Source organism: Schistocerca nitens, chromosome 1 (assembly GCF_023898315.1).
Source record: "Schistocerca nitens isolate TAMUIC-IGC-003100 chromosome 1, iqSchNite1.1, whole genome shotgun sequence".
Lineage (NCBI taxonomy): Eukaryota > Metazoa > Arthropoda > Insecta > Orthoptera > Acrididae > Schistocerca > Schistocerca nitens.
In genome coordinates, this window is record NC_064614.1 from 384,464,585 (window position 1) to 384,488,196 (window position 23,612).

General features: G+C 36.8%; 1 protein-coding gene across 1 annotated transcript in view; it reads right to left on the reverse strand.

Annotated features, from left to right (window-relative positions):
* The window catches only part of LOC126249094 (armadillo repeat-containing protein 5-like), a 230,848-nt gene that overhangs the window by 201,898 nt on the left and 5,338 nt on the right, over positions 1 to 23,612 (reverse strand). Inside the window, exons 3-4 of the mRNA XM_049950748.1 lie at positions 15,254 to 15,431; positions 4,001 to 4,187 (exon numbers count right to left, since the gene is read on the reverse strand). Of these exons, the coding sequence (XP_049806705.1) occupies positions 4,001 to 4,187; positions 15,254 to 15,431 (365 nt within the window). The remainder of the gene's footprint in view (positions 1 to 4,000; positions 4,188 to 15,253; positions 15,432 to 23,612) is intronic.

A 23,612-nucleotide genomic window follows, 5' to 3' on the forward strand; every position in this document is an offset into this window, starting at 1 on the left:
ATCGCATATAGAACACTACTATGACCCAGTTCTTTAGTATGACTCCAGTGTTTGGAATCCCCATCAGGTCTGATTAAAGCAAGACATTGAGGCAATTCAAAAGCAGGCTACTGAATTTGTTATCAGTAGGTTAAAACGATACATGAGTACTACGTTGATGCTTTGTGAACACAAATGGGAAGATGACATTATTTTGGTAAAACACACAGAGAAAATTTAGAGAACCAACATTTGAAGTTGACTGCAGAATGATTCTACTGCCGCCAATGCACAATTCGCTTATGGATCATGAAGATGAGAAATTGGGGCTCATATAGAGGCATATAGACTGTCAATTTTTCCTTCCTACTTGCAATTGGAACAGGAAAGGAAATGACTAATGGCGGAACAAAGTACCAACCACCATGTGTCATAAAGTGGCTTGTGGAGTAGGTATGTAGATGTAGATGTAGATGTAGGAAGTAGCAGAGTACATGTAGATGCATATAGGTATTTAAGTTCCATTAAATTACAATATCTGTGACAGGTTGGGTGCCACATAGCAAACGCATTATAGAATGTTACTGCGATGTGAGGGAAAAAAATGAAACATGTATTAAGATTACGTAACCAGTGCTGTAGCAACTTCTATAATTGGGAGTGTCATGAATTCATATGAATACTTATATGTCTGCATTTAGACATACATAACACTGTGTTTCTGACCTTGATACTCATCTGTGTTGTTTTTCTTTTGGAGGGTTCTAACCAGCAGAACAGCAACAAGCAACCTGTGGCAGGTGCCACACATATTGCAAGAGAAAGTAAAATCAAAAGACAGAGTCACATCTGGATGCGATTCTTAATGTTTCCAAACAATTACCACAGAGGAAAGGACATTAAGAAACACCATAGAACTTATGTTTCTTTATACCGGGTGATCAAAAAGTCAGTATAAATTTGAAAACTGAATAAATCACGGAATAATGTAGATAGAGAGGTACAAACTGACACACATGCGTGGAATGACATGGGGTTTTATTAGAACCAAAAAAATATAAAAGTTCAAAAAATGTCCAACAAATGGTGCTTTATCTGATCAGAATAGCAATAATTAGCATAACAAAGTAAGACAAAGCAAAGATGATGTTCTTTACAGGAAATGCTCAATATGTCCACCATCATTCCTCAACAATATCTGTAGTCGAGGAATAATGTTGTGAACAGCACTGTAAAGCATGTCTGGAATTGTGGTGAGGCATTGGCATCAGATGTTGTCTTTCAGCATCCCTAAAGATGTCAGTCGATCACGATACACTTGCGACTTCAGGTAATCCCAAAGCCCATAATTGCATGGACTGAGGTCTGGGGACCTGGGAGGCCAAGCATGACAAAAGTGGCGGCTGAGCACACAATCATCACCAAACGACGCGCGCAAGAGATCTTTCACGCGTCTAGCAATACTTTGTTTGTTCCCCCCCCCCCCCCCTAATAAAACCCCGTGTCATTCCACGCATGTGTGTCAATTTTTATCTCTCTATCTACATTATTCCGTGGTTTATTAAATTTTCAAATTTATACTGACTTTTTGATCACCCGGTACTTTATTTTCTGTAATAACAAAAGAAGAAGAAAAACATAAATGTTTGGTCAGTCTCATGTAATTCAATTGTGATTGTTCATAAGAGAAGACATGTTTTAAATAAACAGTCTCTGTTTATACATGAAAAGAAACAAAGGACAACATTAGAACTAATTTTTAAATGTTTCATCATGTAATTTACATTTTAAAAGAAATGTATTGATTTGTGGATGTAAGATGATATGCCACACATTTATCTGAAATGAAAAATCTGCTGAAGAAGTCCAAGACTTCAAATCAAAAAATCAAATCAAACCAATAAATACAAAATGAGGCTGAAATATTGTAAGATAGCAGCACTACCAAAAGCATAATAAGTAGAAGAGGTTAAGCATCACAGTATCTATCTAGTGTAGAATGTGTAACAAAATCTCAACTCCAGTTATAAATTCAGTGTCACTCACATACTGACCGCTGATGATGACATTCTGAAAAGTTGTAAAGTCACTGACAGTTTCTGTCATAAAAAATGTTCTACTCACCTGAAGGAACTGTGTCTAGTACAGAAAAACCTTGGACGATATTAAAACTCAAACTAACAAATTCTTCAGACAGCCTGACAAGCAATTTAACAATCTTATCTGACTCAATGGCTAGGTGGATAAATGCCAGGCCACAAATGCAAAGGTTCAGCATTCAACCTACAATTGTTCCTACGATTTTTTTCTGTCACATTATGTTTCTTTCATTTATGGCAACAATTTGCTTATGACCAATGGCTCAGAATCTATATTAAATTTTAAATTTTTCTATAACTGGCTTGATAAGTCAATCCAAAGGTTGGAGGAAGGCATGAGCATACCACATCCCTCACCTAGTAAAGCAATGAGGCGTTCAAACCAATCTTTGTATAGAGGACAGCTTTACCTTATGTTATTAACAGCCACGCGGTTCCCAAAACGTCAATAATAAACTCAGTAGAGCAATACCATCTCTGACATCGCTTTAAAAACTCAGTTTGTAAGTGAAGCATAACAGCATTACCTGATTTGTTCCGAATGAAAATTTAAAAGACTTTATTTTTCATCAATAATGTAAAGAGAAGCCTGGCCACAACGCCATTGTTAAGACACTGTGGTCTAGGAGTTACCTACCGCCTTTGGCAATTAATCCACATGTCTTGCACACAATCCCATTGATTGCTCCCACCTGACACTCAATTACTTGAAATCTCTCTTGCTATGTTGATCTGCACATGGGATAGCTGGTGTACCTAATAAAATACTTTTCCTCCCAAACGTTACTTATGATTGATAATAAGAGTGAATTCAAAATCAATTGTGACATTTGCAAGCATAATATTAAAGCTACAAAAGAAATCCTTATAAATGGTGTGTCTCTGTCTGGAGTTCATAACGGAGTACTGTATTTTGGTGCAGACGTGTTTAAAAGTTTTATGGAAGAAATCAGTCAGGAAATTAGAAATAATGAGATATTCAAAAATCACTTCTTCCACAATTTATTACAATATGTGGACTTGGGGATGAAATTGCAGTTAACACTAACATTCATATTAATCCTCCTATGACCAGAAGTTTTTGGGTTTACTGAGTACCACTGGGGTCAGAAATACCCCAAGTAATTTACATGGGATACATTGGTAATACTTCAATACCCCAAGTAATTTAATGGGATATATTGGCAGTACTTCAATCAGTTAACATAAAAACAAACATAAGAGCCATTATTCTCTTTTCATAGATGTTACATTCAAGAAGCAAAAAGAATTTTTAATGTGTTGTAAATATAAAACTGAACAAAATATCATTGAATACAACTGATTCATTTATTTTGAAAATAATAGTTTCAAAAACAAGGGATGTATATATTTCCAATGCATTTATCGGGTCATATTGATTACAGTGGTATTATGAGAGTTAAACAAGTTTCAACTTTTCCAGCATAAGGCATTTGATACTGCTCTGGGTACAGGTATATAGCCAGTTTGTTTGAAGTTCTAGATAAAAACAGCAGTTAAGCTGTGTAAAAAGGCTTATTTTTTTCTATGTAGCTGCTTTTTCCTGATGTACACAAATACATATAATATAATCTAAAAGCAGCCCACATACTTATCAAAGTTGAGTAAATTAGCACTATCCACAATTTGTTGTTAATATATTTAACAGAAGCATTGGAGTGGCTGCTCCTGCCTGTTGAAGACCATGATGTGTAAGCAAATTAATGAAATTCATTTAAAATAACAATATGACTGTCCTGATTTACAATTGTTGTTATATGTCTCCAAGAGATCGCAGCTGTGTGTCTTAATGGTTCTTCCAACACAGGCACTTCTGAGATGTCCCCCCTCACCCTAGCATTGTTCACTAAGGTAATATTTCTATCACACATTATAAAATAAAAAATTAGAAAAACACTCACCTGTGTATGATATACTGGGATCCATTAGGGCATCTAAGAGTATTTCAACAGTTCCAGCATTTCCCAATTCAGGCCGATGACTTTCTATGTGACACAAGTTCAAAACCGTACTAAGAACTGATTCTCGTAGAGTCGGATCTGCTGCCAGTGGTAATAGAGATGTGAATTTGGAGGATCCTGCATGTACCTACATAATAAAGAATTTGGAATACTTTAATATTTATAAAGCCAATAAATGTATTGAATACTTTATCTGTGTGTAACAACTAAAAGCATCCCCACCACTAAATATGAATGATACATACCAAATACCTACATTCTAACCAGTATTAAATTAAAAGCCCCTTATGAGGGGTAGGACATCAAATGGGCCGACTTGAAGCAGGAGAGAAGAATCTCTGTTATTTATGACGAAAACTGTACCTATAGCAACAAATACAGCCAACAGTAAGTGAAAAAATGATGAATTTCACATGTAAAAAAAATTATTTTGTTATGTTTTTGAAATTCCACTGCTATGAGTGTGAATCCTGAATCCTTCCTGGTCATTCTGACAAAGTTTTATGAATTTACTTGTAAAAGTATAGAAGTGGAAATTAAAATGTCCTGTGATGCCTCTCCTGCTCCAAGTCAGCCCATTTGATTTATTTACTTATTTATTGCTCCGTGGGACCAAATTAAGGAGAAGTCTCCATTGTCATGGAACGAGTCAATACATGAAATTATAACACGATATTAGAAACAGATAAAATTAAATATAAAAAAATATATTCAGGTGACAAGTCGTAAGTTTAAATAAAGAAAATCAACAATGTAACACTGGAATTTGCTTAATTTTTTAGCTCTTCCAGGAGCTCCTCAACAGAATAGGAGTGAATCATGGGGAAACTCTCCAGTTTAGACTTAAAAGAGTTTGGGCTACTGCTAAGATTTTTGAGTTCTTGAGGTAGCTTATTGAAAATGCATGCACAAGAATACTGCACTCCTTTCTGCACAAGAGTCAAGGAAATGCATTCCACATGCAGATTGGATTTCTGCCTAGTATTAACTGAGTGAAAGCTGCTAACTCTTTGGAATAGGCTAATATTGCTAACAACAAACGACATTAAAGAAAATATATACTGTGAGGCAATGTCAGAATTCCCAGACTATTGAATAGGGGTCGACAAGAGGTTCTCGAACTTACACCACATATAGCTCGAACAGCCCGTTTTTGAGCCAAAAATACCCTTTTTGAATCAGAAGAATTACCCCAAAAAATAATACCATACAAACATAAGTGTATGAAAATATGCAAAGTAGACTACTTTTCGTGTTGAAGTGTCACTTATTTCAGATACTGTTCTAATGGTAAATAAAGCAGCATTTAGTTTCTGAACAAGATCCTGGACATGGGCTTTCCACAACAGCTTACTATCTATCCGAACACCTAGGAACTTTAACTGTTCCGTCTCGCTTATAATATGCCCATTCTGTCTGATCAAAATATCGGTTCTTGTTGAATTGTGAGTTAGAAACTGTAAAAACTGAGTCTTACAGTGATTTAGCATCAAATTATTTTCCACAAGCCACGAACTTATTTCATGAACTACATTATTTGATACTGTTTCAATATTACACACAAGATCCTTCACTACCAATCTGGTGTCATCAGCAAACAGAAATATTTTTGAATCACCTGTAATACTAGAAGGCATATCATTTATATAAATAAGAAACAGAAGTGGCCCCAGCACCGACCCTTGGGGAACGCCCCATTTAACAGTGCCCCATTGGGACTGAACATCACTACCACTCTCAATATTGCAGAGAATTACCTTCTGCTTTCTGTTCTTAAAGTAAGAGGCGAACCAATTGTAAGCTACTCCCCTTACTCCATAATGGTCCAGCTTCTGCAGTAATATTTTGTGGTCAACACAATCAAAAGCCTTCGTTAAATCAAAGAAAACACCTAGCGTTCGCAACCTTTTATTTAATCCATCCAAAACCTCACAGAGAAAAGAGAATATAGCATTTTCAGTTGTTAAACCATTTCTAAAACCAAACTGAACATTTGATAGCAAATTACGTGAATTTAAATGCTCCAGTAACCTTGCATATACAACCTTCTCGATAACTTTAGCAAACACCGATAGCATAGAAATAGGTCTAAAATTGTCAACATTATCAATGTCTCCCTTTTTATAAAGTGGCTTCACTACAGAGTACTTTAATCGGTCAGGAAACCGACCACTCCTAAACGAAAAGTTACATATATGGCTAAGTACTGGGCTAACATACATAGAACAATACTTCAGTATTCTGCTAGATACCCCGTCATATCCATGAGAGTTCTTGGTCTTTAGTGATTTAATTATTAACTCAATCTCCCTCTTGTCAGTATCATGGAGGAGCATTTCAGGTAACAGTCTCGGAACACTTTTTTCTAAGAGCGCTATATGATTCCCTGTTGGGACTAGGTTTCTATTTAGTTCACCTGCTATATTCATAAAGTGATTATTAAATACTGTACATATATGTGACTTATCAGTAACACAGACATTCCCACTACACACTGATTCTATATCCTCGACCTGTCTCTGCAGACCAGCTACTTCTTTTAGGACTGACCATATGGTTTTAATTTTATCCTGAGATTTAGCTATTCTATCTGCATACCACATACTTTTTGCCTTCCTAATAACATTTTTAAGCACCTTACAATATTGTTTGTAATGGGCTGCTGCATTTAGATTTTGACTGTGTCTAACGTTTTGATATAATTGCCACTTTGTTCTACAAGATATTCTTATCCCTCTAGTCAGCCACCGAGGCTGCCTGTTTGTGCTAGTGCCCTGTTTTGAACATTCTAACGGAAAGCAACTTTCAAAGAGCACGAGAAAAGTCTTGAGAAAAGCATTATATTTATCGTCTACTGTATCAGCACTATAAACATCTTGCCACTCTTGTTCCTTGATAAGGTTTACAAAGGTCTCTACAGCAACTGGATCAGCTTTCCTAAACAGTTGATAACTATATTTAGCACGTGTTGCAGCACAAAAATCTTTTAGAGTTAAAATTTGTGCATCATGATCTGAAAGGCCATTCACCTTTTTGCTAACAGAATGCCCTTCTAGTAATGAGGAATGAACAAAAATGTTGTCTATGGTTGTTCTACTGTTCCCTTGCACTCTCGTTGGAAAGATTACGGTTTGCATAAGATTATATTAATTAAGGAGGTCCACCAGCATCCTCTTCCTTGCACAATCACTTATACAATTAATATTGAAGTCATCAAATATAACTAACTCTTTGTACTTCCTATAAAATGAACCAAGAACCTCCTCTAGCTTTAGCAAAAATATTGTGAAATCGGAGTCTGGGGATCTATAAATAACAACAGTTAGAAGTTTAGCTCCATTAAATTTAACCACACCTGCACAACATTCAAAAACCTTTTCAGTGCAGTACTTTGAAACATCAATTGACTCAAATGGGATGCCGTTTTTCGCATACATGGCTAATCCCCCACACCGCAAAGAGCTCCTCGAAAAGCTGCCAGCCAACCTGTATCCTGGTAAAGGAATCCTCTGAATTATCTCCTTATTTAAGAAGTGTTCAGATATACCAATAATTTCAGAGTCAACATCTATAAGCAGTTCACTAACTTTATCTCTAATACCTTGTATATTTTGATGAAATATACTAATTCCCTCATTACTCGGATACCTAAGCTTTGTCAAAAGTGGTTCCTTTGTTAGAGAGACTTCCCTTAAGCAGGAATACCTATCAGCTGACTTCAATCTAAAAAAGGTGCAGCTCTAACACCCACTACTGCAGGAATTTTCCAATGAGTGATCCCACCAACACCACCTATGCTGTCACCTATAAGCTTTGCCAACATCCCCTTCCCATACCTGTTGAGGTGCAGGCCATGTCTAGTGAAACCCGTCCTGCTGATAGACTCCACCGACACCACTGAAATGTGACCCATACTTTCTGTGATCAGTTCCACGAAATGCACATTCGTGTTGCCAGTCTGAGTGGCTATCTTTTCCAGGTCACCATCTATGTCATACTCCCCATCCCTATCAATACTATTATCAGCCCCACCCACAATCACTACCTGATCCTCTTTAGTAAAATCCCTACATAACCTCCCTATGTTAACAGTCACCTGAGCCAATCTTGCATTAGGCTTCACAATGCTGGTGAGCTGGTACTCACTCCCCAGCACATCCTGCAACTGCTGGCCTACACCTCTGCCATGAGAACTACCTAACAGCAGAACCTTCTTCTTCCTCTTCGACTTTGCAACTGTTCTAGCCACCGTAACTACTGAGGTCTGCTGCATACTTCCTACATCTACAGCTACTAGAGATTCCTCTCCACTAGACTCCACAAACACCAATAGTAAAACTATCTGAAAATCTTCTTCTCCTAGCAGATCTCTTGCCAACAGCCAGCTCCCATTCCCCAACCCCCTTCATCCTCCTCATCCTATCTAGCTCCTCCTGTGCGTTTTTCAACTGCGCCTGAAGGGCACAGATCTTACGCTCCTGCTCCTCTATCAACTTACTCTTGCTACCTAACCTGCAGTTCTACACCCCCCCCCCCCCCCTGCAAAGACAGAAAGGGGCTGCCACATGATATTCAACTGACTTGGGAGAATTGTATTTCTTTTTCTTTTTTTAAGTATGGAGAAATAAAAGAGATAGTGAGAAGGTGGCTACCACAAAAATGTCTGATTGTCTGATTATATGACACTCATCTTCATCTCAGTTTCACACAACTTACTTATTTCATCACATTAACAATGGTTTCACTGTCCATTTAATTGACACATGGCTGCTCCAGTCCTCAAAATTTATTACTTCTATCACAAAAAGTGTATTCTTACAATTAATCAGTATTTTTCCTTTAAAAGTTTTTTATAAGTTTGGCTGCGATTCAGACCTATAATTAATTTGAATGTCTACCATTTTCCTGTTGTGAATTCTTTCTTTGATCATGTTGATAGAAAATGATCCCACAGGGTATTTGAAGTTTGCATGACTTAAACTTACTGCTGAATATACAAAGTAAATGAAACACATTGATACCTATAGAGGATAGTATGTTTCTGTGTATGAAACACAAGTTTGTTCTAAATGTGATGTGTGGGATTAGTAAAAGTAGCAGATGGTGGATGAAAAAATATTCTACATAAATTTCACAATTATTTCCTAAATATAATGTCCAACACCAGAACATAAAAGGAATTCTCAACAGAGCAAAATTTTTAAGAATGCCGAGTAAAGTGTTTATGTTACATTTACGACTAGCACAACAAGAAATTCTCAGCTAGTCATGCTTCAAAGAAAACTCATTCTCCAAAATCTGGTGGACAATAATTATTCATATATTGTATATGAGTATTTAACATTAATGCTGTACAATTACACAACTGTCTTTACTATACATCAACATAAAATAATTCTCGTATTTTCACAATTAAAATATTACAAAGATTATGTGGAGCTAATTTCAATATTTAAATTAATTTTAAGTGATTAGTTAAAACAGAATAGAGAAAAGAAACATTTTGACAGCCTCAATGGGAAAAATTTGCTGCACTGCATTCATGAGTACAATGTTCTAATTTAATAAATCATCATACCTTACTGCAAAATTTCAATTTTCCAGAGAAGAAACAATTTTCCCTATGTGTCATTATGCAGACTGTAGTGATTCGAGAATTTCTGTGTAAATTCTAGAACCACTAGCCTTCAACCGACTCGAACACACGATATTCTAGATACGGGTGTGGGGTGGTAAAATCCTATCTACTGTGCATCACATTTTTGTGTGTGCAGGTTTAAAGCCAGTCACGGGAAGAAAGTACGACGCAGCAGTCGAACGGCACCAACACGTACCTGTCGGACAATCCATAGATGTGTCAGTGAGTGTGTAAGAAAGAACCATGGGATCTATATGCAGCTCCATGCTTATTGTGTCACTGACTATTGTTATGTGAAACAAGAACAGTTGAAAAAGTACTCTTGTAGACTCTTGACTCAGCCTTGTGAGAGGCAAGACGTTTTTTCAGTCTCTTTTTCTGAAAGTCATGGTGTCTAAGCAGACTTTTTTTCGAAAGTAAATCAATTTGTTTCTAACAGACGACTGTACAAGAGACTTACTGAAGTTACATATTATGTTGAAAGTGAGAATTTTTATTGTGCTTGAAAGTCAAATACATCATTGACTGATGAAACGTAAAGTTTGTATGGCTACTTATTTCACTAATAGAAAGAGGCTTGAAAGTTCGTGTACCTAGCATTATTTGACAGAGAAGAAGTCAAGAGAGTTTCCAGCAGCTGGCTATCCAGTAGAGAAGAGTGGCTGCAAAGCCCAAGTAAGTCATCTCGTAAAGAAGTGGAATGTGGTTTGGGGAAATAAATCAGTATAACCCAGACCCACACTCACACTTTAAGTCGTCAAAACGTTAGAAGACATATAAAAATGAAAACCAAAGAGTAAATTATTTATTTCAAGCAATTCCAAGTTAGATGTTCATTTGTTTTACAAATGTGTGAAAAAATGCATAACACTCTGCCTGTCATTGCAACATTTTTTTTAAGAGTAAAGACTGCAAAATAAATATGAACTAACTTGTGAAATAAAAAGTTTTGCAACCTAAAAATGTATCTGGTTTAATTATATTTCATGTTAAACATAAAGAATAAGCTCCCTCAATTGATGACCCCAACGTGATAGAAACATAAGAATGTTGCATCTTCAAAAGGCGAACTGAACAAGGTCATTGCAAAATTGCTGCTACTTTGGGTTGGAAAACCAAATATGTGATTCTGCCAAGATGAAGCACATTTCATATCTTCAGCACAACTACTGAAACTATGGTGTTTAATTATTTACTAGTACACTGGAGCCATGATTTGTTGAAAATATCTGGGGTGTAGTTGCCAGTTCTGGGTCAAGTAAATATTGCTTAGCTAAGAAGAGCCTCCTAACAGTGTTCCTGGAAACGGCAGTTAGGCTATCTAAAGCCAACTCAACTGCTGTTAAAAATGAAAGGTTATGCAGGAAAAACATTAGTGAAAAATGCTCCCCTTCACTCTGTCCACCCCTCCTATATCCATCTCAACCTGTTCCCAGATATTCTCATTGGATGGCGTAGGCCTTGCAATGCAGTTCAGTGATAAAAATAAATTCATTGCATGCAAAACAGTTCAATGAAGTAAGCCAATACTACTCCCACAAAATACTTGTGATACAGGGCAGGCTGCACAGCAGGGGCTTGAAACTCATTTCTTTGTGCTGATGTACAGGCCACCTTGCAATAAAGCGTGCCATTACTACTCCAACACAACATCACATCATACTGTGTAGTGTATATGTTGGGGCCCAGAAAACCATTTCTTGGCCCAGACATGTAGTAGATTGATTTGGCCGCTCAATACTGTTCTCACACTAACATGTGTGTCATGCAGGGCAGTCTATATGGCAGCTGCTGAAAACACTTTTACCCTAACTAAACTCCTATTGGAGCTAGGAGGTTATATAAACCCCATGGTGCTGATACTCAGCATCCCTTCTGTTTCTGTGCCAAATTTGGTTAAGTCAATCCAGGAGTTTGGTAGCAGATCACAGACATGCAAACATACACACATACATTCTGCTTTATATACATAACAGATTCATCCAGCGATCATCTGACAATGATATTGGATTTGTCGTCATATTACAATGAAAAAAAAATAGCTTAAAAAATACACACATATTCCAAATTAATAATTGCTTTAAGATGATATGATAGACGGTTGTTTGGCTAGACAAATTTTATGGCCATATTCACAGTATTTTAACAATTTATGAAGAATTAAATAAATTATAACTTGTGGCAGATCATATGAAGGAAATGTTATCAATTAATGAAAACATCAACCCCGATTACAAAAGTTGTCATTAGCTATAGAGTCTATGTTATAGTTACACTGAAGGTGCATGCAAACAGATGAACTACGACATCAGCAGAGAAAAACAGGTCTCTATGATGACCATGTTGCTGTAAGAAGAGCAGAAGCTGAACATGATATAATAACAAAGGCAAGTATTGCTACTACCACTTTCATTTTGATCCATATAGCACACCAGAAAAACATATTCAGCTTGGTGAATGGCAAAATCGGAGAAACTAGAATAGGCAGACACATAATATTATGCCCCAGATGTTGTTACAGGCTGTCAGTATCATTTGTTTGCTAAGGACTACAACTCAGAGTTAATGTTTTTTCGTGTACAATGGAGCAGAGGTCTCTACCTACCAGCAACAAAAACTGACAAAATAGAAGCAGCTGAATATTAACAGTTTGCTGTGAATGGTTCTCAAATTCCAATCTACGGCTCAAAATTGCCGAATGTTGACCTCACATTAGGGCACAATTTTCAATGTTCATTTACTTCACAGGCGCTTCAAAAGACATACTGGGTACCAGCTTCGTTCATTGTTTTCACCTTCTGGTTGATGTCAAATCGAGAGATTGATAACAACATTCAGTTCAAACAAAAGGGAAATGTAACATGTACTGAAGCAAATGATACAGCTAATTAACTTCAAATCTCCTGTAAATTTTCAGAATATTTCTTCGGTTAACAAAACCATGCGCCATACTAAAAGGAGAAATAAAACGTCATGTTCAGCGTCCAGTTCAGAACAACAGCACTTGGAAAGTATAACCACACTTTTTGAACATGTGTCTGATGATTAATCTTTGAACGTCTATGTTTGGTACTCAGAAAAGAACTCTTTGGGCTGCATAATTATGCCAGAAGGCACCAAACCAGACTTGGAGAGAGTAACAGCCATTCTACACGTACTTCATCCAGGAACTTTCAAACAATTGTGAGCACTGCTTGTCACACTCAACTTCTATTCCATCACCTTGAAAATGCTGCATTAAACCAAGCTCCTCTAAATGATCATCTGAAAGGCAGTAAGAAAAATAACAAAAAGAATATCAACTGCACTCCAGAAGAAATAAAAAAATTGAACAATGCAAGGGAAATCTGAACTGAGCTGCACTACTAATGTTTCCAAGTGTGGAGTATGAACCTGCATTGTTTCTGGATGCACCAAACTTCGCTGTAAGATGGAATTCGTAAGAAAATTGTCCCCCCCCCCCCCCCCCCCCCCGCAATGTCATTCCCTTGCCCAAAAGCTTATGACAGATAATGTCTCACTATTTATTTAGCAATAAAACAATTCACATATCTACTTGAAGGAAGGACATTTCTGTTTACACACATCATGCCCCATTAACTTATGCATTCAAACAAAAGAATGAGAAAGCTTCATCACTGTAACTCTGTTATCTCCCCTATATTTCTCAGTTCACAACTGATTTGCATTATGTTCTGGCACAGAAAAATGTAGTGGCCTGTCATCTGTCTAAGACGGAAGAATTAGAGATGACAGATTACAATTCAATAGCTGTTGCTCAAGAAAAAGACCAAAAACTTCAACACCTACAGTCAAGCTGTAGCACTTTACTGAAATTTAAGCAGTTAACTAAACTTGGTGCATTTTGGCTGTAATGTGATATATCAACAGAAATGATCTGCCCATATGTTCCCAAACAATTTAGGATCAAAGTTTTTAAACATTGTTACAACTTGACTCATGCAAGTATGATATCTCTCATATTACCCAAGACTGTTTGCTCAAATTTTAAGAAGGATGTGAAACAATGGACTATACCACGTACATTCAGCCAGAAGAGCAAAATTACAAGACATACTAAATCATCTTTTCAAAAATTCTCCAGCTTCAATGAACAGATTGAGGTGGTACATATTTGCCTTGTAAGTCCTCTAGCACCTTTTGATTGATTTGCTTACTGTTTAACTTGTGTAGACAGACTCACCAATTGGACAGAAGTTGTGCCCCTTCAAAACACTGAAGCAGAGACAGTTGCAAGAGTGTTTTTTAATTTCTCAGTTATCAGATTTCGGTACACCACAAAAATTAATAACAGATCAAGGAACATAGTTTCAATCTAGTTTACCCTGAGCCTTGGCATAAATTTGTGGCTATAGACTGACTACAACTACTGTGTACCACCCACTACTGGCTAATGGAAAAATTGACAGATTTCGCACTATGCTAAAGAGTGCCATATGAGTCTACACTAGAAACGAATGAAATAAGATGTTACATACAATATTACTTGGTTTCCATTCCTCCTCCTGGAATGAAAGCCATTCTACAATAGCAGAAATGTTGTATGGTATTGCAATGAACTCAGGAGAAACTTCTTCCACGAACCTCATATCGCAACCAACAGTGACCTTCCAACTTTTGTCACTGAACTGAAGAAAATAATGACTCACATAAAATCTAATGAGTATTTCCCAAGGCCAAGCAATCTCCATTCATCCAAAAGGATCTTAAAAGTGTAAGTCATGTCTTTGTTAGAACATATATGGTAAAGAGGGGATACACACAAGAATACAAAGGTCCTTATTAAGTTATGCAATGTTTATTCAAGTTCTTCATCTTCAAGATTACTAATCGCCATTTCTACTGATAACTGAAACCAGCCTATTTTCTCACTGATAATAATGCACATGAGCATCCAAAACTAACAAGTCAACTGCCAGCTGACAAGGATACAAAGTATTTCCAAGTGCCAAAAAATGTCACACAATCAAGATGTAGTGAAATTCCCTGTCAAGTATACATGCAGCACTGTGTGACATCCATGCTGAGGGGGAACAATGAGGGGACGTACATAAAGTGTAAACAGTGACTAAAAAGTAAATTAAGTATCTCATATTATAGTTCCAATGTATAATTCCATTTGTTTTACAAATATAGATTCAAAGAAAGTATACGAAACTCACTGCCAGTCACCGCCTCAAAAGAGAGAGAGAGAGAGAGAGAGAGAGAGAGAGAGAGAGAGAGAGACAGAGAGAGAGAGAGAGAGAGAGAGAGAGTGTTTGCAAAAAAGTGAGAAGTGAGTTGTCAAATGAAAAGTGTGGCAAATCATGTCTGATTTAGTCAGATTTTGTACTAAACATACAGAATAAGCTCTCTCCTCCTATTCTAAAGTTTTTCTGCACAGGTTGCCATTATTCTATTAAATAATAATCATTTATTGTAAACTTGTGACAAATTACAGCAATGTGAAATTTTATGAAACAAAACAAAAAAGACTACAACCAATTTACAAGATTACAATGAGATCAAGTAATGTTACTAAAGAAAATTCAGACCTGTTCAGCACAAACATCAGTACAATGGTTTGTTATTACAGTGAGTGCCTTGAGCACCGCTTTCACAAGTTCTTTTCCCACAGCACTTTCCTGTGATGTCTTTAAATGAACTGCTACATTCTGGACCAAATTGAGTTCCAACATCTCTGTTCTATACTGAGAAACACTCCACAGCAATCTGCAAATATGACAAAATTATTAGAAAATGATTGAAGTTCTGAAACTTATGCACTGAGTACTTTCATTAGTGATTGTACAACAATATAGGAAATTCTTGGATTTACACTACATACAAAATCTGAAAAGGATATGGCAGATAACATGTGTAGCCACTTAGTAGGCATCTGGTGATAATCTTTAAATTATCACTGGATAGATACTTCATACATTAAACATGGCCAAATTTCTTTAATCAAAACCATTAAAAGTGTAGAACTATCTTCTATAGATAAGTCTAGAGGCTGAAGAAGTAATGAAAGAAATTTCTGCATGCAAACTTCAGTCAGTCTAGTACCCAGACACACGCACAAATATATCATTTTTTGCTCTGTTCTTAAATGTACTGTGTAAAAATATGTTGCAAGATGCCTATGATGAAATAGTAAACTTTAATGGTAGACAGTGAAGGGAAACAATAAGTGACTGCATCTCAGACACTACCCACGACACTGGAAGCTATGGCAATTTCTTTTTCATTTTTGAAAATTCTTAGCATATGGGAACAAATACTTTCTGGAAACCACAACACAGAGAGTCAACACTGATAAACTGATGGCACAGAATGTTGTAGGAAAGTTCTTGTATGATGTAAATACTTTAGGATTAAAGGAGACCACTCGCCAAAAAGCAGAAGTGTTGAGTTGTTGATAGGAAAAACTTGCTGTCTTTCAGAGTTATCTTTTGATGAGTGAGAGTATGGACACACACACACACACACACACGCCTATGCCCCTACATGGTGCCCACTAAACTTACAGTGCCAATGCTATTTTGCAGCAAGTGGTCTGATAATGGTGGGGGTAGTGTTGGATGGAGTGGGTATAAGGAAAGAGATGCATGAGATACAGAGAGAGATTGGGGGTTTGTGGCTAGAAGCTCAGAGGGAGGCAGATTTGCTGGCTAGGAATGTGGAATGGAAGGGTGGCAAGTACAGTTGTAGCAGCCAGTGGGAAGCAGCACATGCTGAAGGCTACATGGGGAATTGATTTGGGAGGGTCTGGCTGGACAGAGTAAGGGGAAACTGTTGGGTGAAGATTGAGGCCAATCGTCCATATAAAAATGAAAGTAATACAAAAGTGAAGGGTAATTGTCCTATATGGTTTTAGTAATTCAAAGGATGACACAAAATATACACAGGTACAAACCGCAAAGGGGATTCCACAACATATCCTCTGTAAAATGACCACCTATTCATTTGAAACCAATGTCAGATTTAGGCCTTCGTAAATTTTGCAAGTGTGTTTCTTAAAGAAGTGAAAAAGCGACAGGAGAGGAAACATTAAACAAGTACTTTACTGTTCTTTGATGGTATATAGCAGAAAATTACCATTTCAGAAGTGAATCTGCTGTGACATGTACATCACCTTTTTTCTGTGTTAAGAAAGTGCAATAATGGAGGATGTTGCTATCTTTTTCATAAATATTTAAAAAAGCACTTGGTATATGTAATTTACCTACTATTTTTTAATTTTTAAAAAACGAAGATCAATAATATAAAAATGAATGTTTTATAAATATATTTGTATTTGACTCATTCCATATCCCACGTGATGTGCTCATGATATGAGATCAACAGAACTTGAAATAAATAAATAAATGACAATACCTGCTAAGAGCTTCTACTGTAGATCAATTAAGTGTAAGATATTTCCATTTGGAACAATCTGGAAAGAAAGTTCTTGAAGGAAGGAAGAAAGCTTGGTGATTAATGTCCCCTCAACAACAAGGTCACTAGACACAAAATGCTAGCTCATGTGGGGATGGATGGAAAAGAAAATCGACTATATCTTTTTCAAATAACCATCCTGTATTTCCCTTTGAGTGATTTAAGAGAAACACGGAAAACCCAAATCTGGATGTCTTGACAGGAATTTATGCCATCATCCTCTTCAATGAGAGTCCCGTGTCTTATAACAGGGCAACCTAACTTGAAGCAAGTTCTCAACTGTAGAGACAAAGTCAAACACTTTATTTACTTGTAATTAGGTAATTTTGCCCCCCTTGGGCATTGTATGATGTATGTATGATGTATGTATGTATATCCAGTTTACAATCTCCCATTTTAATCACTGCTGCGTCGCAGCTTAGGCTTCAGTTCTGGCACACAACACTGTGGCGCATTATGCTTACTACCTGAGCCCCCATCTTACTCTGTTACTCACTCCTGTGAACGGGAACTCTTTATGCAGATCTTGGTGCCTCTCACGTCCATTTAGAAAAGGTAATGATTTTATTATTTTATATTTCTAGTTTTTACTGAGTTTAACGAAGGCGATGTTGGCCTGATATATTCGACGATGCCCTTTGGCTACACTGACACAAATATTCTTATAAGAAATACCAAATTAAGGTATTTGCTCTTTCAATAGTTGATCTGTTTATACAAGCTTATAGGTAATCCAAGTCTGCACAACGTGATCGTGATTCTTAAATAGATGTATTTGTTCTCTGTTTTCTATGTAGATAACCTGAAGATGCCTAAATAAGACAAAACGCGTCGTTGAAGAATAAAAAACTAAAATTGCAACCAAGACTTTTTAACCAATACATTTTATATCCTCTCTACTTCAACCATCATCAGTTATTTTGCTCCCCAAATAGCAATACTTCTTTACTACTTTAAGTGTCTCATTTCCTAATCTAATTCTCTCAGCATCACCCGACTTGATTTGACTACATTCCATTATCCTCGTTTTGCTTTTGTTGATGATCATCTTATATCCTCCTTTCAAGACACTGTCCATTCTGTTCAACTGCTCTTCCAATTCCTTTGCTGTCTCTGACAGAATTACAATGTCATCAGCGAAACTCAAAGTTTTTATTTCTTCTCCATGGATTTTAATACCTACTCCGAACTTTTCCTTTCTTTCCTTTACTGCTTGCTCAATACACAGATTGAATAACATCGGGGAGAGGCTACAACCCTGTCTCACTCCCTTCCCAACCACTGCTTCCCTTTCATGCCCCTCAAATCTTATAACTGCCATCTGCTTTCTGTACAAATTGTAAATAGCCTTTTGCTCCCTGTATTTTACCCCTGCCACCTTCAGAATTTGAAAGAGAGTATTCCAATCAACATTGTCAAAAGCTTTCTCTAAGTCTACAAATGCTAGAAACATAGGTTTGCCTTTCCTTAATCTTTCTTCTAAGATAAGTCGTAGGGTCAGTATTGCCTCACGTGTTCCAACATTTCCACGGAATCCAAACCGATCTTCCTCGAGGTCGGCTACTACCAGTTTTTCCATTCGTCTGTAAAGATTTCGCGTTAGTATTTTGCAGCTGTGACTTATTAAACGGATAGTTCGGTAATTTTCACATCTGTCAACACCTGCTTTCTTTGGGATTGGAATTATTATATTCTTCTTGAAGTCTGAGGGTATTTCACCTGTCTCATACATCTTGCTCACTAGATGGTAGAGTTTTGTCATGACTGGCTCTCCCAAGGCCATCAGTAGTTCTAATGGAATGTTGTCTACTCCCAGGGCCTTGTTTCGACTGGGGTCTTTCAGCGTTCTGTCAAACTCTTCCTGCAGTATCATATCTCCCATTTCATCTTCATCTAAATTCTCTTCCATTTCCATAATATTGTCCTCAAGAACACCGCCCTTGTATAGACCCTCTATATACTCCTTCCACCTTCCTGCTTTCCCTTCTTTGCTTAGAACTGGGTTTGCATCTGAGCTTTTGATATTTATGCAAGTGGTTCTCTTTTCTCCAAAGAAGTCTTTAATTTTCCTGTAGGCAGTATCTATCTTATGCTCTAGCCATCCCTGCTTAGCCATTTTGCACTTCCTGTTGATCTCATTTTTGAGACGTTTGTATTCATTTTTGCCTGCTTCATTTACTGCATTTTTATATTTTCTCCTTTCATCAATTAAATTCAGTATCTCTTCTGTTACCCAAGGATTTCTATTAGCCCTCGTCTTTTTACCTACGTGATCCTCTGCTGCCTTCACTATTTCATCTCTCAAAGCTACCCATTCTTCTTCTACTGTATTTCTTTCCCCCATTCTTGTCAATCGTTCCCTAATGCTCTCTCTGTAGGTCTCTACAACCTCTGGTTCTTTCAGTTTATCCAGGTCCCATCTCCTCAAATTCCCACATTTTTGCAGTTTCTTCAGTTTTAATCTACAGTCCATAACCAATAGATTGTGGTCAGAGTCCACATCTGCCCCTGGAAATGTCTTACAATTTGAAACCTGTTTCCTGAATCTCTGTCTTACCATTATATAACCTATCTAAAACCTTCTAGTATCTCCAGGCTTCTTCCGTTTGCCTTAGTAAATTCATTCATTTCACGTCTACTAATGATTTAAATTGCTTTTGCTTTGTTTTTGGAATTTTAGTTTATAGTACAAGGTTTTCGCCTTTTTAGTGATATGGTTCAGAATTTCTCAATAGTGGTTGTAATGTCCATTTAAATCTTGACTAGAGCTAGTCTTCTGCAATACACGAAACTCACTCTTCCTGGGACAAAATACTTTGATTCCAGATAAAAGCTAGCATTTCTCTCCCGTTCCCCTGCACTTCTTCACAAACTGTTGTAAAGGAAGATAGATTTATAATTTTGTATGAATACTGTTAGGAAAGAATTAAATTTCTCATGTCCTTGGAGCTCTTGGAATTAGAGAGAGAGAGAGTGTACATAGTTAAACATAAATCGCTACACGTTTAAAAAAGTACTCTTCAGACACTCAAGTAAATGGTCAGCATCTTGCCAAATTTGTCACTGAGAAAGCATACTATAATTGTAAAACTGACTCTTCACTGCAACAACAGGTCACAAATTGGATCAGTGGAGCACACAAATAAATAATTATCCATATAAAAAAAAAATCAATCAAGAACACCGCTCCAAAAGCAACGACAGTATAATGTACTTGTACCTATATATGTGTTTATCAGAAGTACTCATTATTTTGCCTCCTAAAGGTAGCTATTGATCAATAATTCCGTCTCATAGTTTAGTAACTAATTATTTTACTGACATTCATTACAGACCAAATTACCAATTGTTTGTACATAACAATAATGGAATTGCCTGGATGGAAAATACATCAAATAAGTAAAATGTAACCACTTACCTATAGAGGACTGGTTAATGGAGCACAGAACTGTGTAACAGAAAACAGTTAACATTAGCTTCCGAGCTCTTGCTCTCTCTCTAGTAAGAGTACAACATTCACATACACAACTACACAGAAACCCAAACATATGTGTAAAAGCTCAAAAGCTAGCTTAACCATTTTCTATCAGATATTTCTGTGCACCATGCACAAATCCTCTACAGATGAGTGGTTGTGTTTACTTTATTTTACATACGATAGTTCGTACAGTTTCGATATCGCCATCAAAAGAAACAGCCATCTACCATCCACTGTTGGATACACGCCTTCTCTAGCCTTTTCCACACAGTGTGGTCTTCAGTGACATGCATCCATGCAGCTCCCACATCTTTTCACATGTCTGTCCTTATCTCTTGGAATCAAGCAAAGAACATCCTGGGTCTATTGTACTGTCCATTTGCTTGGCTGCATGTCCCACTAATACCCACTCAATTTTCACAACCATCATAACTGTCTTGACTCTCGTCTGTTCCCTCAATCATTTTTTGTTTTCCTGGCTTACATCAAATAGCATAAGTGAGAACTCTAGAAATATATAGTTTGTATACTTTCTATTTCAGACACACCAAACCTTCACTAAAAAGGAAAAAGAAGGGGGGGGGGGGGGGGAGGGGGCACACTCCAGACCAACTTTTATACTTTTGTTTAGCTATGAATGAAAAATACAAAACTTTGGATGTTGTACGTATTTCTTTTATATCTGTCGGTTGCTGTCCTCACCTGCGCCATATATGAAAACTGTATCTGGTTCTAAGACTTCATGGTTAATTATACAATTGTCTTTTTGACGTATTTACTGCACATTTTAAGATGTATTATCATTGATTTTCAGTCCTACTGTTATGCTTCCCTGTTATATTCTTCCATCAGTTGAAGTCTATCTCCACTAGGGGCAAACAGTATAATGTCATCAGCAAAACAGTGGTTTACGAGTGTTCTATTAATCCATATTCCTCCTTTGTTTTCCCAACTTATGGTTCTTTTGGGTATGCTGAGAAAACTTTTAGTGTTATGAAATTTCCCCGTGTAACTCCTCTTTCAATTTTGAATTTCTTGTTGTACTGCCAAAATCTAAAGGAAATAGTTGTATCAATGTATTTACTCTTTGGGTCAATGCTATGTATTTCTTTATGCATAATGAATTCAATTATTGTGATCTGAGAAAATTTTATTTGAAAACCTAAGCCGAAAATAATTTGTAATCAGTCTAAATAGAGCAAAATATAATCATATTAAATGAACAATTTTATTTATCACCAGAAGAACTAACAGTGTCCAAAGAAATAAATTTGAAATTGTTCATTAAAATAAAATTATTCTATTCATAGATCTTCTGTCTGCACAAAAGAACAGAAGGGTGGAAGAGATATATATAGTGTAAAATAAAATATAAACTAGACAAATTATATTAGAGATTATTGTTTTATGTTGTTGTGTTTTCTCTGTTTCTTACCTGAAAAGCCCAATCTGAATCTTCAGATGCTGAGCAAACACAAATTAAAGTGCATAAACATTTTTTAAATTCAGTTTAAGGGAACACAACAGACTGTCAGTACTCTTCTGAATTACAGACTCATATCACTGTATCAATATGCAGAGGATTTGGGAACATATACTGTGCTCGAACGTTATAAAATATCTTGAAGAAAATGATATATTCGCAAACAGCCAGCACAGATTCAGAAAATACAGTTCTTGTAAAATACAACTGACTCTTAATTCTAATGAAATAATAAGAGCTATTGACAAGGAAGCTCCAGCTGAATCTTCAGTTCCACAAGAAGGCTGAGCAGTCAATATCTCACTTCTGTGGCTGAGCTCTGTTGGTGTAGGCACCAAGGTAACTTTTTTCCACAAATGGCAAATGCAAATAAATGTGCACTAATTATCTCTCCAACAAAGAATCAGAAAACTCTGTCCACCCAGGAAGTAGATCATGTCTAGTTTCCACCATTGCTCAGCCTCTGTCTCATTTTCATAATTAAACTTTTCCTGAAGGCCTTCACCCCCTCAAAAACAATAGTATCCTATGGGTGTAAAAAAATTAAATAGTCAAAAACAACATGTAAGTCAAAATTAAAGACTCAGCAGATAAATGATGTAGCTGCAGACAATGTCATCTGGAACCTTATTTCTTAACACACGTGTACAACCTCATCACGTAGGATTTCCCAAAACAATTTAAAATTAAGACTTACATGTTGGCTACTTTGATCAATTCAGAAACATATTGTCTCTCAGGTCAACAATCTCATATCCTCAAACCAACATTTAGTGTGATATGAGGTGAAACCAGAAAGTAAGTTCTGATCACATCCAGAGATGACATGAGTAGTCAGGAGTACACATACACTGGAGTAGAGAGGAGGTATGTGGAAATAAAACAATGCAGTTTCAGTCTTGTGGTGGCAGTGGTTACCACAAATGCTACAATAAAATGGCTGCTCTGATATTGTCTCCCACCAACTCTAAGATGAATGCAGTTATCCATTATTTGCACACTCAGAAGCAATCTCCAGCAGCAGCCGAGATCCATAACCAATTGTACCACTGTGCCATGGGTACGGATACAATATTATTAGCAACAGCGCAATCAAATGATGGTGTGGGCAATTCGCTGAAGGATGAACCAATACTCACAACGAAGATCATAGTGGCTGACCACTCCTCGTGACACCAGAACTAATAGGAAGGGTTTGGTAAGTGATTCTGCAGAACACTCTCGTCAATTCCCCCAGAAGTTTCACTCTCTGGTGCACAAAATTGTCTCCTAGTGGCTTGGTTTTCACAGTGTGCATGATGGGTTCCTAAGGAACTGACAGGTGAACATGAAACAAAACGTCTGGCTGCAGTATTACACACCTACAGCAGCACACAGAGAAAAGTGACTAGTTTCTCGACCACACTGTCAGTGGGGATGAAACATGGGTGTCGAATGCCACACCAGAAACAAAACAACAATCCATTCATTGGAGACATAGTAGTTCACCTGTAAAGATCAAGTTCAGCAGAGG